This window comes from Pleurodeles waltl, chromosome 9 (genome assembly GCF_031143425.1).
Source record: "Pleurodeles waltl isolate 20211129_DDA chromosome 9, aPleWal1.hap1.20221129, whole genome shotgun sequence".
NCBI lineage: Eukaryota > Metazoa > Chordata > Amphibia > Caudata > Salamandridae > Pleurodeles > Pleurodeles waltl.
Window position 1 is genome coordinate 308577028 of NC_090448.1, and position 18881 is coordinate 308595908.

Genomic DNA, 18881 nt, shown 5'->3' on the forward strand with positions numbered 1-18881 from the left:
GCTTCTTAAAGAAGTAATTGCCACCTGGAAGGCAACTTTCCATGTTAGAAACTGAATTTGGCAAGAGTGCATGGGTTCAAAAGGTGGTCCCATAAGTCTTGTAAGCACTATATTTAAATTCCAAGATGGAACTGGTGGTGTCCTTGGTGGAATGATGCGTTTTAACCCTTCAATGAAAGCTTTATTAACAGGAACTCTAAATAAAGAACTATGTTGAACAGTTTGTAAGTATGCAGATATTGCAGTAAGGTGTATTTATATGGAGGAAAAAGCTAAATTTGATTTTTGCAAATGAAGTAAGTAACATACAAGGTATTGTATTGATGCTTTAAGAGGATCTATGGTTTCAGATTGACAATAATAGGCAAATCTTTTCCACTTGTTTGCATAGCACTGTCTAGTAGTGGGTTTTCATGCTTGTTTAATGACTTCCATACATTCGGATGGGAGTTTTAAATATCCAAATTCTATGACCTCAGGAGCCAAATCGCTAGATTGAGAGCATTGGGGTCTGGATATCTGATTTGACCTTTGTTTTGTGTTAGCAAATCTGGTCTGCGTGGGAGTTTGGAATGAGGTTCTACAGATAGATCTAGTAGTGTTGTGTACCACGGTTGACATGCCCATGTTGGTGCTATGAGTATCATGTTGAGTGAAGTTTGATGCAATTTGTTGACTACATAGGAAGGAGTGGGAGAGGGGGGAAAAGCATAAGCAAATATCCCTGACCAATTGATCCATAGAGCACTGCCTCTGGATAGGGGATGTGGGTGTCTGGATGCGAAGTTTTGGCATTTTGTATTTTCGCTTGTTGCGAATAGATCTATGTCTGGTGTTCCCCACTTTTGAAAGTACTTTTGAAGTACTTGAGGTTGAAATTCCCATTCGTGTGTTTGTTGGTGATTTCTGCTGAGGACATCGGCTAACTGATTGTCTATCCCTGGAATGTACTGTGCTAATAGATGAATTTGACTGTGAACTGCCCATTTCCAAATTGATTGGGCTAGAAGGGACAGTTGAGATGAGTGTGTCCCTCCCTATGTGTTGAGATAATACATGGTTGTCATGTTGTCCGTCTTTATAAGAACATTCTTCTGTTTGAGAAAAGGTTGAAATGCTTTTAGGGCAAGAAACACAGCTAATAATTCTAAGTGTTTTATGTGTAGCTGTTTCTGTTTGACATCCCATTGCCCTTGAATGGTGTGATTGTTTAGGTGAGCTCCCCAACCGATCATTGATGCATCTGTTGTGATTATGGTCTGAGGCACAGGGTCTTGAAACGACCGCCCCTTTATTAAGTTGCTGCGATTCCACCACTGAAGGGACACATGTGTCTGATGGTCTACCAACACTAGATCTTGAAGTTGACCCTGTGCCTGTGACCATAGCTGTGCAAGGCACTGCTGTAAGGGCCGCATGTTTAGTCTTGCACGTGGGACAATCGCAATACAGGATGCCATCATGCCCAATAGTTTCATGACAAATTTGACAGTGTACTATTGGCCTGTCTGTATTTGTGCTAATACATTGTCAAATGCTTGTATTCTTTGTGGATTTGGGCTTGCTAGCGCTCTGAGTATTTAGTGCTGCCCCTAAATACTGTTTGGTAGTTTATGGAGAACCCTAGGGTGTGCAGGGTTTGTATTACATAATGCGCATGGTTTTGACACTGTGTATGACTGTTTGATTTTATTAGCCAATCGTCCAGATATAGAAAGACATGAATGTGTTACCTTCTTAGGTAGGCTGCAACTACCGCCAGGCATTTTGTGAATACCCTGGGAGCTGTTGATATTCCGAAGTGTAACACTTTGAACTGATAATGCTTTCCTTGAATGACAAACCTGAGATATTTTCTGTGTGCTGGATGGATAGGTATGTGAAAATAAGCATCTTTAAGATCTAATGTTGCCATGAAATCGTGTTGTTGAAGTAGTGGGAAAACATCCTGTAGTGTTACCATGTGAAAATATTCTGACAGAATGTAAAGATTGAGGGATCTGAGATCTAATATTGGCCTTAAGGTTCCGTCTTTTTTAGGAATGAGGAAATACAGTGAGTAAACTCCTGTCCCTATTTGATTTTGTGGCACTGCTTCTATTGCTTGTTTGAGTAATAGAGATTTTACTTCCTCTTGCAACAGAGCGATATGGTGTGTGGAGAGGTTGTGTGGTTTTGGCGGAATATCTGGTGGAGTATGTGTCAATTCTATGCAATAGCCATTGTGGATAATTGATAATACCCAGCTGCCTATGGTAATGGGTAGCCAATTGTTGTGGAACCTTTGCAGTGTTCCCCCCACAGGTGAGGTGTGAATTGGGAAGGGATGGCACAAGTCACTGCTTAGTTTGTTGTGAGGCTTGTTTTGCTGTTTGATATTTCCCCCTGCCCGTGGGGTACTGGCCTCTATAGGTACCTTTGAAACCACCTCATTGATATTGAGGTTGGTAGGGAGACTTTTGCTGTGAGGTGGATGCCTTAGCTGTTTGGGCTCTAAATCCAGCTCTATATTGTGGCTTATGAAAGGATCCCCTGTATTGCGTGGTATACAGAGCACCCATGGCCTTTGCGGTGTCAGAATCTTTTTTCATTTTTTCAATTGCTGTGTCCATCTCTGGGCCAAAAAGTTGTTTTTGGTTAAACAGCATATTGAGGACTGCCTGCTGTATTTCAGGTTTAAATCCTGAAGACCTAAGCCATGCGTGTCTTCCTATGGTTACAGCAGTGTTGATGGTTCTGGCTGCTGTATCTGCAGAGTCTAGGGCTGACCTGATCTGATTATTGGTGATGGCTTGCCCTTCCTCTATTTGTTGTGCCCTCTTTTGCTGTTCCTTGGGGAGATGTTGGGTTATGCCTTTCATCTCATCCCAGTGGGCCCTGTCGTATCTAGCCAACAATGCCTGAGAGTTGGCTATCCTCCACTGGTTGGCTGCCTGAGATGCCACCCTTTTCCCCGCAGCATCAAACTTCCTACTCTCCTTGTCTGGTGGGGGTGCATCACCTGATGACTGCCAGTTTGCTCTTTTCCTGGCTGCGCTTATGACTACGGAGTCTGGAGATAACTGTTGGGTGATAAAGACAGGATTAGAAGGAGGCGGCTTATATTTTTTCTCCACCCTAGGAGTAATTATTCTTGTTTTTACTGGCTCCTTGAATATTTGGTCAGCATGAGCATGGGAAGCGACTGATAAGTTGCATGTGTAGAAGAGAGTGTATTAAAAAGGAAGTCATCCTCTAATGGTTCAGTATGCATGGCGACATTGTGATAGAATGCCGCCCTAGCTATGACCGGAGTGTAGCCTGTACTATCCTCTGGTGGTTAAGGCTTAGAGGAATAGCAATCTGGGTTGTTGTCTGGAATGGGGTCTGGAACATAAAGATCCCATGGATCCCCATTGTCCTGCTGCGAATCGAATGAGTGTGCTGGCGACTGCATAGGTGTAGGCCTAGTAGGGGGAGAGATAAGTAAATGTGGAGAGTGAAGAGGAGACTGAGGAGGAGAAAATTGAGGAGGGGGGTTTTCTCCTTTGTTCTTGGCACTTTAGCTGGAGGCTGAGCAGTGACCAATTCCTCTTGAAAGGCTAATTTCCTCTTTGGTTTTGGAGGAGGTGCTATTACAATTCTGCCAGTCTCTTTATGAATGTGAATTCTGGCTTGCCTTCCATCCATTGCCTCCATTTGTGAGTGTTCCTCAGTAGCTTTATGGCTTTCTTTGTGTTTGTGAAAGTCCATGCTCCTCTGTGTAAATAGGCTTTTTCGGCTCCGAAGCTGGTTTTTTTGGTATAGAAAAAGTCGGGGATGAGGATGGTCTCGGCTCCGAAAACGATTTTCAAGATTTCGACTCGAAGGATCGATGTTTGCTAGGCTTGGAAACAGAGCCTCGGCTCGAGTCCGATGGCTTGGTAGGAGTGGCCTTTTTCGGTGCCGAAGTTGTGGGCTGGTCACCGAAGGTCTTTTTTCGGGTCGAGCCATGGCCTTCCGGCAGTGGCGTCCCCAAGGCCTTATGTCTGGGCTTGACTGGGACAGGGGCAGGCGTACTAATGTGCTGTCCTGCCGTGACTGGTCTGTCCTCCTCAGACTCCTGCTCGGAGTCAGATCCTCGAACGGACAAAGCAGTCTGCATGATCTCCTCCTCTTCGATGTCGAGACGTTCGGTGCTTTTGGATGCCATCTCGAGTCTCCGTGGTCTTCTGTCTCAGAGCCTTTTCATGGAACAGAAGGATCTGCAGGCCTCGCAATTTTCTTCCTGATGGTCTGGGGAAAGGCAGAGATTACAGATGAGATGTTGGTCTGTGTAGGGGAATTTAGCATGGAACCGAGGACAAAAGCGGAATGTGGTCCGGTCCATGAGGCTTACACACTGTCGGCCCGACTAGGCCCGAGTTGGGTGCGGGTGCCCCGAAGGGCGAGTAAAGATGTTTGACCCAACGGTACCGAAGGGTCCATAGAAGATGGAACGTGATCGAAACAATAACAACGAGAATTAGAGAGTTTTGAAACTTTTCCGAATCGAACTATCAGAGCAAAAGGAAATACGTCCGTACCCGATGGCGGAAAGAAAACAATCTAACATGTAGTCGATGCCCATGCGCAATGGAAACGAAGAGGAGGAGTCACTCGATCCAGTGAGTCGAAAACACTTCTTTGAAGAAAAACTACTTGTAACACTCCGAGCCCAACACTATATGGCCGACTTATGCACAGCATGTGTATCTGCAGCTACACATGCCATCGAACATATATATGGAAAATGTCACTTACCCAGTGTACATCTGTTCGTGGCATGAGACGCTGCAGATTCACATGCTTTGCACATCACGCCATCTAGTGTTGGGCTCGGAGTGTTACAAGTTGTTTTTCTTCGAAGAAGTCTTTTCGAGTCACGAGATCGAGGGACTCCTCCCCTTTCGGCTCCATTGCGCATGGGCGTCGACTCCATCTTAGATTGTTTTCCCCGCAGAGGGTGAGGTAGGAGTTGTGTATTATAGTAATAGTGCCCATGCATTGGAGTAAATATGTATGTACATGATATAGTTTAAGGTGATATATTTACAAATTTACAAATGTTCAAGATCAACTTCGAAATGGCTACAGGCTCCCAGGGAGGCGGGTGGGTGCATGTGAATCTGCAGCGTCTCATGCCACGAACAGATGTACACTGGGCAAGTGACATTTTCCGTTCGATGGCATGTGTAGCTGCAGATACACATGCTTTGCATAGACGAGTAAGCAGTTATCTCCCCAAAAGCGGTGGTTCAGCCTGTAGGAGTTGAAGTTGTTTGAAACAAAGTTCGTAGTACTGCTTGGCCTACTGTGGCTTGTTGTGCTGTTAACACATCCACGCAGTAGTGCTTGGTAAACGTATGAGGCGTAGACCATGTGGCTGCCTTACATATTTCAGTCATTGGAATGTTTCCTAGAAAGGACATAGTAGCACCTTTCTTTCTAGTTGAGTGTGCCTTTGGTGTAATAGGAAGTTGTCTTTTTGCTTTGAGATAACAGGTTTGAATGCATTTAACTATCCATCTAGCAATGCCTTGTTTGGAAATTGGATTTCCTGCATGAGGTTTTTGGAAAGCAACAAATAATTGTTTTTTTTCCGAATTTGTTTTGTTCTGTCAATGTAGTACATTAACGCTCTTTTGATGTCTAATGTATGTAGTGCTTATTCAGCTACAGAATCTGGCTCTGGGAAGAACACTGGTAGTTCTACCGTTTGATTCAAGTGGAACGGTGATATGACTTTCGGTAAGAATTTGGGATTTGTTCGTAAAACTACTTTATGCTTGTGTATCTGAATAAATGGTTCTTGTATGGTAAATGCTTGTATCTCACTTACTCTTCTTAGAGATGTGATGGCAATTAGACATGCAACCTTCCATGTTAAGTATTGCATTTCACATGAGTGCATGGGTTCAAAAGGTGGACCTATGAATCGTGTTAAGACAATGTTAAGTATTGCATTTCACATGAGTGCATGGGTTCAAAAGGTGGACCCATGAGTCGTCTTAAGACAATGTTGAGGTTCCACGAAGGAACTGGTGGTGTTCTCGGTGGTATAATTCTCTTTACGCCTTCCATAAACGCTTTTATGACTGGTATCCTAAATAGTGAAGTTGAGTGCGTAATTTGCAGATAAGCTGAAATTGCGGTAAGATGTATCTTAATGGATGAAAAAGCTAGCTTTGACTTTTGCAAATGTAGTAAGTAGCTTACGATGTCTTTGGCAGATGCGTGCAACGGTTGAATTTGATTATTATGGCAATAATAAACAAATCTTTTCCACTTATTTGCATAGCAATGTCTAGTGGTTGGTTTCCTAGCTTGATTTATGACTTCCATACATTCCTGTGTAAGGTCTAAGTGTCCGAACTCTAAGACTTCAGGAGCCAAATTGGTAGATTCAGCGATGCTGGATTTGGGTGTCTGATCTGTTGTTTGTGTTGAGTTAACAGATCTGGTCTGTTTGGTAGTTTGACATGAGGCACTACTGAGAGGTCTAGTAGTGTTGTGTACTAAGGTTGTCTTGCCCAAGTTGGTGCTATTAGTATGAGTTTGAGTTTGTTTTGACTCAACTTGTTTACCAGATATGGAAGGAGTGGTAGAGGGGGAAAAGCGTATGCAAATATCCCTGACCAACTCATCCATAACGCATTGCCCTGAGACTGATCTTGTGGGTACCTGGATGCGAAGTTTCGGCATTTTGCGTTTTCTTTTGTTGCAAAAAGGTCTATTTGTGGTGTTCCCCAACTTTGGAAGTAAGTGTTTAGTATTTGGGGATGAATCTCCCATTCGTGGACCTGTTTGTGATCCCGAGAGAGATTGTCTGCTAACTGATTCTGAATCCCTGGAATAAATTGTGCTATTAGGCGAATGTGGTTGTGTATCACCCAATGCCATATTCTCTGTGCCAGGAGACACAACTGTGTTGAGTGTGTACCTCCCTGTTTGTTTAGGTAATACATTGTTGTCATGTTGTCTGTCTTGACAAGAATGTGTTTGTGGCTTATTATGGGTTGAAATGCCTTTAACGCTAGAAATACTGCCAGTAGTTCTAAGTGATTTATGTGAAACTGTTTTTGCTGAGTGTCCCATTGTACCTGGATGCTGTGTTGATTGAGGTGTGCTCCCCACCCTATCATGGAGGCATCTGTTGTTATTAAGTATTGAGGCACTGGGTCTTGGAAAGGCCGCCCTTGGTTTAAATTTATAATGTTCCACCATTGAAGCGAGGTGTATGTTTGGCGGTCTATCAACACTAGATCTAGAAGTTGACCCTGTGCCTGCGACCATTGTGATGCTAGGCACTGTTGTAAGGGCCGCATGTGCAACCTTGCGTTTGGGACAATGGCTATGCATGAGGACATCATGCCTAGGAGTTTCATCACCATTTTGACTTGTATTTTGGCTCTGATAAGTGGGCCTTGTTTTTGAGGTTGTGGGTTCTGTAGTTTGTCCTCGAAACCCCCCTCGAAACTGCGTTTTGCGAAATGTGCCTCTGCTCTGTGGGGAGTAGAGTGCGCCCATGGCTTTGGCTGTATCAGTGTCTTTTTTAAGTTTTTCGATAGCAGTGTCCACCTCCGGCCCAAACAACTGCTGTCCATTAAAAGGCATATTCAGCACGGCTTGTTGTATTTCCGGCTTGAATCCTGACGTACGCAACCATGCGTGTCTCCTTATGGTTACTGCTGTATTTACTGTCCTAGCAGCTGTATCTGCTGCATCCATTGCTGACCGTATCTGATTATTTGAGATACTTTTTCCTTCCTCCACCACTTGTTGTGCCCTTTTCTGGAATTCTATGGGTAAGTGTTCAACGAAATGTTGCATTTCGTCCCAATGAGCCCTATCATATCTTGCCAGCAGTGCTTGTGAGTTGGCAATATGCCATTGGTTGGCAGCTTGTGCTGCAACCCTTTTCCCCGCAGCGTCGAACTTGCGACTCTCCTTGTCTGGAGGTGGTGCGTCTCCCGAGGTGTGAGAGTTTGCTCTCTTGCGAGCTGCCCCTACTACCACAGAGTCTGGTGTTAATTGCTGCGTGATATATACAGGGTCTGTTGGCGGTGGCTTGTACTTTTTTTCCACCCTTGGAGTTATGGCCCTGCCCTTCACAGGCTCCTGAAACACCTGTTTGGAGTGTTTTAGCATTCCGGGTAGCATAGTTAAGCTTTGGTATTGGCTATGAGTAAAGGATAGTGTGTTAAACAAAAAGTCATCCTCAATAGGTTCTGCATGCAAGGTGACATTATGAAATGCCGCTGCTCTTGACACCACCTGTGTGTAGGCTGTATTGTCCTCAGGTGGCGACGGCCTCGCTGGGTAACAGTCTGGGCTGTTATCTGACACTGGCGCATCATAAAGATCCCATGCGTCGGGATCATCCTGACTCATTCCAGTATGAGTTGGGGATTGCATCAGTGGTGGAGTGGCTACTGGTGATGTGTGTGGTGTTGGTGGTGGAGATGGTGGCGGTGTTGTTTGTCTTGCCACCTTTGCCTGTGGCTGCTTGTCCTTTTCTTGAAAGGTAAGTCTTCTTTTCATCCTAATTGGGGGAAGAGTACTTATCTTCCCTGTGTCCTTTTGGATGTGGAGCCTTCTCTGAGTGTAGTCTGGCTCCATTGACTCTAGTTCCTGTCCGAACTTATGTCCTTGCATTTGGGAGGACAGTCCCTGTTCCTCTGTGTAGGAACCTGATTTCGGTTCCGAGGCTGGATGTTTCGGAATGGAAACCTTTTCGGTAGCCTTCTTCGGCTCCGACGACACCTTCTTTATTTTTGGCGTCCCGGTCTCTCGGTGCCGACTCGTTTCGGTGCCGACTCGTTTCGGTGCCGAACTTGCTCGGACCCGCTGTCTCGGGCTCGAGTTTGCTGTGTGCCAGTATCTCGACCGGAGTCGGATGACTTCGACACATGCGTGCCCTTTTTCGGTGCCGATGATCGGTCACCTATTTGTCGGGTTAAGCCATGGCCTGCTGGCGGTGGCGTCCCCTGGGCTTTTGTGGTCTTCTCGTGAGTTTTGTGTGTCGACGTCTTACTCATGGTTTTAGGCGTCTCTTCGGGATCGACCTCTTCAGAGTCCGACTCCTGGATGGAGAAGGTTTCTTCTTCCTCCTCCAAGTGTCTTTGTCCTGTCGGCGCCTACGCCATTTGTAGTCTTCTTGCTCTTCGGTCTCTTAATGTCTTCCTCGACCGAAACGCTCGACAGGCTTCACAAGTATCTTTCTTTGTGTTCTGGAGACAAAAAACAAGTTACAGACCAGGTGCTGATCTGTATAAGGATACTTGTTGTGACATTTGGGGCAGAAGCGGAATGGGGTCCGTTCCATCAGCCTTGAAGAGACACGTGGTCGGGCCGACCAGGCCCCGACGGGGAATCGAAAAACCCCGAAGGGCCACCGGAGCTCTTCAAAAGTCGGTGTCGATCTGTAGTAACTAACCCGATACCGAACGCAAACAATTTTCCGAGATTCTAACTATCTTTCCGAACCGAAATGCGGAGCGAAAAGGAAGACGTCCGAACCCAATGGCGGAAAGAAAACAATCTAAGATGGAGTCGACGCCCATGCGCAATGGAGCCGAAAGGGGAGGAGTCCCTCGATTTTGTGACTCGAAAAGACTTCTTCGAAGAAAAACAACTTGTAACACTCCGAGCCCAACACTAGATGGCGGGATGTGCAAAGCATGCGTATCTGCAGCTACACATGCCATCGAACATATATATATAGGTTTTACCAACCTCTTTATAACTCATACTTTGCAAGTTTTCAAAAAATAAATTAAAAAATAGAAATACAACCTTTTGATTGGACTTAAGGTAATGTCACACACCTGATCTTCCTCCTCGTCCTCATCCTCCGCCAAGCGCTGTCGACCCACCTCATACAGTCTGCACACAGTGTCCATGTTCAATGCATCCATACTACCTTGGTTCTGAGGCACACAAAAAAAGAAAATAGCCACGATGAAAACAGCATAGTTATTTCCATTTCCATCCAAACAGGTAATCTTTTGCAAACATGAATATTGCCCATTAATTCACTATATAGTCAAACTGCTAGGATGGCTCGAAACACTTCTGGTTTGCTTTATCTGCTCTTGAGAGGTCCACTGTCCTTTCTAGAGTCCTTCATTCACTCTCAAGCACAGTTCAATTAACACACACATGAATATTGCAGTCCAGAGGTCCACCTTCCTCCAGCCCTATGGGAAGTTGTGAGTAGGCAAGGACACTGGAACACACATGCACAGGAGTAATTTATTTATGTTTTTAAGAACCAGGCATATGTGCTCATGTTTCACAGTCATCTTATCTCTGTTTCTGTCATAGGGTGCTGAGGCAGGTGGAGTGAGGGGGGGGTGGTTTAGTTCGCCTGTAGAGAGGAGGAATTGAAGACTACATACTTGCCCATACTGAAAGATACTAATCCATGTTTTCCAGACAAAGAGGATGAAAGAAAATCATAACATAGTAACTAAATTACAAACAGGAGCTCTAAACCTGAGCTCAGATAAATAACAGCAGCTCCGTGTTGAAAGCGGAGGTTTTGGGTTGACTCAGCTCCCTTCCCCTGAACCTTCACTTACAGCACCACCATGTAACATTTAGAAAAATGTTAAGCAATCTATATATTTTCACACTACAGGCTATATTTTTGTTTTATATGTCGGTAGAGCTGTGAAAATTTGGAAATGTATGTACTATATAAAAAAACACAAAAATGAAGACATTAGTTAATTGGTACAAAGTAGCCAGATAAAGCTTCACTCGGGGAACATGGCGGCCAGTTGAGAGCTGGAATCGCGAGCTCTCCCGTACGGGGCGCATGAAGGTGTGTGTAAAGTGACGCCAGTAGCGTGGGGGGCACTGAGCTTGGGCATCGGAGGAGCCGAGGCGTTGTGGCTGGTCCTTTCCTTTGGCTTGCTTGAAGTGGGGCAGTGGTGGAGACAGGGACAGTGTGTGCTCCGGGAGAGACGGCAGAGGAGCCATGCCGGAGACGTGCGTCGCGTCCCGGCGTGTGGGCGGAGGCTGCGAAGGGCGTGCGCCGTGGAAGACGCTGCGCTTTTCGTTGTAGCCTCCGCGTAACGGTTGTTACGGGTCCTAGAGGGAAAGCCCTGCTGGAGCTCGGGAAAAGTGGTTGGCAGGTGCACGGAAGATATACTGTGCATGTCGCCGATCAAACGTCGCCCCAGAGGTCCCCAGGCTGATACCAACATACCAGGGGGCATAAAGAAATGTAAGCCTGGTTCCTTGGGGTCGGACTGCTACTTTCTCGTCCATAACTTTTAACAACAAGAAAGGGGGTGAAAGCATGGTGAAGACTCGTGGTAGGGGGGTAGAGAAGCTGAGGGCTGGATCTAAAGGTTTTCTTTTGGAGGCGGATAATCCAACAGAGGAACGCGAACTCGCTACAAAGCTTAAGAAGGAGTTACCGCATAAAGGAGGATTTCTACATACCCTGACAAAGGGTGATACTGTGGGGTCCTGGAGAGCAAGATTAACCTGTTAACAGATAGGCTAGGTAAATTGTAAGCGGCAGTGGAAGATCAGGATAAACGACTGCTGGCTAATAGCCAGGATATTTCACAGCTGAAACTCAGAGAGAAGTCACTGCAAGACAAGTTGGAGATCTTGGAAAATAACATGAGGAGGAATAACATTAGGTTGTTGGGTGTCCCCGAGGGCATGGAAGGTGAAGATGTCAAGGGATACGTGATATCGCTGATTAGGGATGCCATTCCAAGCTTAGCCCATTTAAATCTAGAGGAGGACATTCGAAGAACTCACCGAGATCCCTTCAAGAGGAACCCCGGAAGAAAGGCCCCCAGGAAGTTTCTAATAAATTTTGCTACGTATTCAATTAAGGAGAAAATTCTGTCTGAAGCTCTTAAAGCAGGGAGCTTCTCTAAGGGGGACTTGTCTTTTCGTATACGATCAGATGTGTCTAAAGCGACTTTGGATAGGCAGTGGGAACTGGGGAATTTTATGCAAGAGCTTTGGTCCCTAGGTGCCACAGTTCAGCTGTCGTTCCCGGCTGCCTTATGGGTTATATGGAGAAATAAAATGCATAATATTAGGGACCCTGTGGAGGTTCGGACTTTTATAGAGCAGATTAAGGCATCACAACAGTAAATGTAATACTCTGTCCAGTAGAGTGCTCAATAGGGGTAACTGTATGGTTATCCTAGAGGAAGATGGGAGGGTTCCCCTGGGGAGGTGAGTTGATTTGGAGAGGGGTTTTTGGTGACGATTAGGGGATGGTTTTGCACTAGGTGTGGGAGCATGTGGGAACAAAAAGATAAAAATAGGTGTGTCCTCAGAATTTGCCTATCAAGGTGTGGTGGGGGTTTAGCGCGCAGATCCTTTTTTTTGTTGAAAATGGTTAATTATGAGGTTTCTCAGTTGAAGATTCTTTCGTGGAATGTTAATGGTTTGAGGGTTAAGGGAAGAAGGAAGAAGATTTTTTAGTTTCTCAGAATGGCTGAGGAGGTAGTTATTGTTCAGGAGACCCATTTGTTGCGAGAAGAATGGGATATTCCGCTTAAGCAAATGAAATGGGCAGCTTATAGTACGATCAATCTTGTGCAGTTAAAGGGGTGGCAATTCTTTTTAAAACATCTATAAGGATAAAGGTGGGTGATGTGCAAGTAGATTCAAGGGGTAGATGGGTGGTGTTGGAAGTGTGCTTGTATGGGTGCTGGGTTACGATGGCAGGATATTATGGTCCTGACATAGACGATCCGGCACCATTCCAAGAGTTGTATAACCTCCTACTTTTAGCCAAATATCCTGTTGTGTTAGGAGGTGATTTCAACGTATTGTTGGACCCTGTCTTGGATACATCTACCCCTTGTGGCACGGTTAACTCCCCTAGAACACGGTCACGGGTGAGGCAGGCATGATAGATCTTGGCCTTGTAGATATCTGGCATTGGAAAGGGGGTGAAGGTCCTAGATTTACACTTTATAATAAGAAATATGGTCACAAATCTAGCATAGATTTGTTTTTAATACATAAAAGTCTGTGTGGAAATGTCAAGCATGTGGGTCATGCCCCGGCACATCTCTGGGATCATTCAGCTGTAAAGCTACATCTTTGTTTTACGGCGCAGGTTTCCAAGTTTAGGTGGACAAATTAGCCAGATAAATCACAGACATTAAGTACTAGAGTCACTAAAAGAAAATGATTTGCTTATAGCTATGGGAAACTGGGTTGTTTAGAGATGTACAGTTGGATACTCTATCCCCTTGCTATGTAGGAATTCCCCAAAGTGTTTTGGTACCATATCAGAAAATATTTTATTTTTGTGATTAATAAAATATTTATATACAATTAAAATCAATATTTAAAATGTATTTACTCATGCCTATATTATACCACAAAATGTGTATAAAATGCATATAACAAACCATTCACTGACCATTCGGCTGAATAAGCCTCATCACTGTGCCATGTTTAAAAATCTAACTAGGAAAGATAAAACCAAAGGTTCTCACAATACAGGCACAAATCAACTACATCCTTACAAGTGAACAGTTTGTATCTAAAAAATTAAGTTCTCAACTAGAATATTGTGAGTGGAAAGGTTCGCATAGGCATAAAAGATGCATTAAATTTTTTGTAGCTTGTAAACAGAGCCAACAGTTGACCCTACTTGGACAATAGTTGTACCATTTTTATCTAAACTCCCGAAGTTGCATCATAAGGCAGCGCAAGCATATCCTTTTAGGTCTTACGGCTGAACTTATAGGTATTTCTAGATATGACTGGTGCATTATGGATTCTTGAGAAGAGATGATGTGCTAAGATATTTTTTCCTTAGAACTCAAAGTAACCTAAGAGTCTTGACTTCAAAAACTCCATAATTAACTGATCAGCAATAAAGACCTTACATTTAATTGCAGCATAAATACTCTACCAAGCTTCTTGTGCATCTAGGCATTTCTTCACGCTGTGACTGTATACTAACCATAGATAATCCACCACTTTTTTCCCCCTCCAAAATAAAAATCCAAATTAATTATTTTAATGTACTGGAGTGCTCTACTGAGATCTTAATTTACAGCACTGCGTTAAAAACAAGGCCTTATTTTCTTAGTCCTGCAGGATTAGGATGTACTCTAAGTGGATATATGCTTGTCTTGTTGATTTTGGGAGTTTGAATACACTCTATAAATATTGCACTGAGCTCAGTCTATCCAGACAGACAACAATATGGAACTGCTTCTAACTCATATGTTACTAATGGCAAGCATTTTGCTCTAATCACTTTCCTCACAGTGGACTTAAGTTGATGGGCTATACAACCCCAACTCATTTGGCTAAGTGGTATCAATGTGATCTAAAGTCGCTTAGCCAGACTACCACATAGCTATATGTAATGGCACTATGATTTTTTGCCTATTCTCCAAGTGGCCCAAGACATGTTTACTGTCAAATAATTAAATCATGTTCTTTTGACTGAGATCTTTGCAGGCCTACCCAGGTGCAGTCCAGGGTAGCAGTGCCATTGCCACGCTGAAAAACTTGAATATGCATTTGACTCATTTTTGGAGGAAATAAAACTGCCTTTTTCAATACAATGCCTATGTCTGTGGTATGAAGGTTGAAAAGTGATGGAGCTAGGGCACATCCTTGTTTCATTACTTTACTGAAGTAGATGTGTTCTGAGACCCTGCTTCCGTGGACCAACTTGACCAGGATCCAAGTTCCACAATACAACCCTCTAGTAAGCAGGCTCAGATTGATTCCCTTGTTTGCTCCACAGCAGCCACCTACCCACCTCATCAAAAGCCTTGAAAAGGACAAAAGTCCTAGCCTTTTAAAAGTGAACTTGATGAGATGCAATCATAAGAATGTTGTGTAATGTGTAGCATGTTGTCTTAAAACCGGGCTGACACAATGGCAGCAGATTTTTTTTCTTCAGCCCATGCTTCCAATTCATCCAAGAGTAGTCATGCATACATTTTACTATTAATGTCCAGGAGGGCTACAAGTGTAAAGTACCTGGAGTCATCTACGTTACCATTTTTTAAAAATTACATATGTAATATGGATTCCCTACAAAGATCTGGAATTTTTGCTGATTATAGTGCATTATTATATAATGGAGTAATGATCTTCCGTTTTAAAGAATGATACGGATAATCCTTTGGCTCCAGGTGCTTAGGTAGAGCTTATTAAGAGTCTATTAAGGTTCTTAACCCTTTTCCAATCTTTTAACTATTTAAAGAGGGGGGCCTTCGCTTACATAAAGACCTCCTATATAACTTGTCCAAGTCAAAGTATCATTGTTATTAAAAACATTGCAGACCTAAGAACTGTCTAGGCTGTTATGAATATCCAGAGGCAATTTAGTTTTGCAAATAGCTTGTGGTGTATTTCACGGAGGTTATGTGTGACGTACTTTTGCCTCCCACAAAAGTTGTCTTTTTACCATTCATGGTCTCGCTTGCCATCCTTATTCATCCACTACCCAACCTGGACATCTATAAAACTGCTTTGAACTGGTTCCAATCTTTTCCAGTAGGTCTCAAACGATCTTGTTGCCTCCTTTCACATCTGCTCCTTCAACTATCAAACACAGCCTTTCCACAGGCTCCTCACTAACCCCTATAGTTTTTTATTATCTACCCGAACTCCTCACTCACCAAGCACCCCTGGTGCTGGCATATGGATTTAATGAAGAAGTTACTTACCTTTGGTAACTCTCTTTCTGGGAGATATGCAATCTGGCCTGAGATGCCTCACAATAGGACTATTCCAGTAACATCAAAGCAGTATTCCTGCATGCCAATAGGTGGGGTTGTGTAGATACATGCCAACGTCATTTCACTCCAGAAATGATAAGCAGAGCTGCATGCACGATGATGTCAGTTGCTTTTTTCCAGACTGCCCTCAGACACAGAACCCATCGGCAAACTAGCATAGCTAGTGTGTAGATTTCTAGATTACAATCTTTTTAGATGGAGAACAGTAAGTTTGAAATGTAAGTTGGGGGGAGGAAGGGGTGGTCGGTGAGCAATCTGTGGTTAGATAGAGTATCTACCAGAAATAGTAATAGAGTGTCTGAAAAGTGTTACCACTTTTGGTGGAAAAGAAGCATATGTCCTCAGCACCAGCTTATCCGGGAAAACATGGTGTAGGGTGGTTGGAGAGAAATATCCTGAAGCACGCTCACAAGTCAAGCTGAAGGGTAGGAGGATCTTCACTGTCCTGGCTCTCCTCTTTTCTCAAAGGTAGATCCTTTCAAGTTCTGGACTGCACTTTTTTCTCTGATACTTTCCCACTGACCTGTGGAGTACCCCAGGGCTCCTCTCTTAGTCCCACTCTTTTTAATGTTTATCTGTCCCCGTTAGCCAAAGTGATCGCTCCTCACACCCTCTCATTGGTCACTTATGCAGACGACACTCAATTGGTGGTGTCCCTCTCCAGCTCTGGAGACTCGTCTGTGGATAACCTCTCCTGCTGTATGAGGGATATCACTAATTGGACGATCAAATCCAAACTTAAATTTAACGACGGGAAGTCGGAAGTTTTGGTCCTAGGTAATGGTTCCCCTGCCTTCCCTCTTTCATCATTCTCAGATACGTTTAACAATCTTCCCCCTCCCAAACCACTAGTTAAGAGTCTGGGCATGTGGCTCGATCCTCGGCTTACCATGGACTCTCAAGCCAATAAAGTTTCCTTCACTTGTTTCGGTCTCTGACGTGCGTTTAGGAAGATTCTTACTCTTCTCCCTCCCACCGCCAGAAGAATTCTTATTCAAACTTTAATTCTTTCCCGGTTTGACTACAGGAACTCCTTGTTCCTTTGCAGCTTCTTTATTACGTAAAGCGGAGAGCTGAGTGCAAAATGCAGCAGCCAGGCTTCTTATTCAATTACCAAAATATTCTTCTGCCAAACCGGCTATCTCTACTCTCCACTGGCTCCCCATTAAGGAGCGGATTCATTTTAAATCACTCTGCATTGTTCACAGGGCCCTACATGGTAGGGGTCCAACTTTCTTAAGAAAACGGATTTTCCTATATATTCCATCTAGGAGCCTACAGTCTTCCTCTCTTAGGTATGTCCATATTTTTCGGTCCAAGAGAGCCTAGGGTAGTAATTCCTTCTCTAGTAAGGCTGCCCGTCTCTGGAATGCCCTTCCTTCTGAGCTCCGCCATGAATCCTCAGAGCGACTCTTCAGGAAAAAACTTAAAACTATTCTTTTTTGTAACTAACTTATGTCTTCCCTCCTGTATGTGATTTCTGCTGCTGTTAGCGCTGGGATGCCCTTGGGTAACTATGCGCTCTATAAATCCAAAAAACTAAACTAAACTAATTTATGGCAATTGAAAAGACCATTTTGATAGTCAGGAGACGTAATGAACAAGTGTGCATTGGATCAAATGGAGTACACTTTAAGAACTACCAACCAAATTTAAATGTTACTGTGGCATCAAATGCTGCAAATCTTTCAAAAAATCTCATCACAATGGGTGTTTCAAACAATTAAGCTTGTCTGGCAACTGCAAAATACATTACTGGGCTGACAAGTAGCCTTTTACAGTGCCCAAAGCATGTTGTTGCAGGACCAGAGGACAAAGCAAACAACAAAATGTCAGACAACTTAGCCTGCAGCCGTTCTACCTTGTGGGTGCTGCACCAAACAACAAATCAGTCACAGTAACTGGCGGACATCGATTTTGCAGAGGGATGCCTCGCCACCAAGATGACATCAACCTCAGAAGTTAGGTCAAATTAAGTCAACTGCTGCTACTCCATCTTCAAGCATGGAGATGTTGATTGCGTAGGCCTGGGTGCAGTACCATCTTCCAGATGGCCTCCCCAACCATTAACGGATGCACACATCATTAATGTCAAATCTGGGTAGGTTAAGGAGTGGGGTCTGCCACTGACCTAGTCATGGTCCAGAAGCCACCACTTCAGATCTTGTGTGGTCTCCCCTTAAATCTGGATACAACAAATTCCCCTGGGACTGTGCCCACTGGCCTTTGATCCCTCTGCAGAGCCCTCATATGCCATCTGGCAGGTTTCAACAGCAGAATGCAGGAGGCCTGCAATCCTAGCTGCCTCAAAGTCATCAGCACTGAGATTAAGAACAGAGGCTGAACATCAGGATCATAGCCCGAATGCCCATGACACGCAACTCAGGAGGAAAGTCATGCGAGCGTACCATATGCAGAATAACTCAAATGAACAAGAGTGTCTGCAAAGGGTCTGGTTTGACTTCAGTACGTTGCACAGATGTTCTAATAGAACATAGTGGCCAAGGCCTGCGGAATTGGAATTGGCTTCCCGCAACCTTGTCCATCAAGAAAAGTCTGCATTTTTAGTTATAAAGTATTAAAATTTAAATCTATAAGAAGCGTGAACAAGCTAGTAAGCTGGAACATGGTGGGCCTGTCTACCTCATTGCGAGTCCTACCAACAGGGATTTTCTACACCACACTGGTATTTTGTGCTTTCAGGAAAACTGGTCGACAGAGCCTCTACCCATTCCTGGCCTCTTAACTCAGACTTTCACACAAGAGAAAAATCTGTTTGGGAGACACATAGGAGGCCATGCAACATATGTAAAATTAAATCTACTCGTTAAGGTAGAGGTCTTGGACAAATCATCTTGGAATGTTCATGTGGTAGGCATATATTGCCTGGCATCAATGATAAAATAACCCCAGTTTCAATTTTAAATCTGTATGTCAACCCCTGCCTGGGAAAAAAAAAAAATAGGCAAAAGTTAAACATATCTTATCTCGGATAAAGGAATTCCTCTATGAGCACCTGAATCATCAGTGTGCGGTAGCAGGAGACTTTAATCTTCGCAAATGGGGTCAAGCTGCCGGGCTCCCACGGCATCCCGTAAGAATGGCCTTAGAAAA

General features: G+C 44.0%; 1 protein-coding gene across 11 annotated transcripts in view; it reads right to left on the reverse strand.

Moving 5' to 3' along the window:
* The window catches only part of DCAF1 (DDB1 and CUL4 associated factor 1), a 709202-nt gene that overhangs the window by 75362 nt on the left and 614959 nt on the right, over window positions 1-18881 (reverse strand). For all 11 annotated transcript variants that reach the window (XM_069206794.1, XM_069206793.1, XM_069206790.1 and 8 more), the window contains one exon: window positions 9828-9929. In XM_069206794.1, the coding sequence (XP_069062895.1) occupies window positions 9828-9929 (102 nt within the window). The remainder of the gene's footprint in view (window positions 1-9827; window positions 9930-18881) is intronic.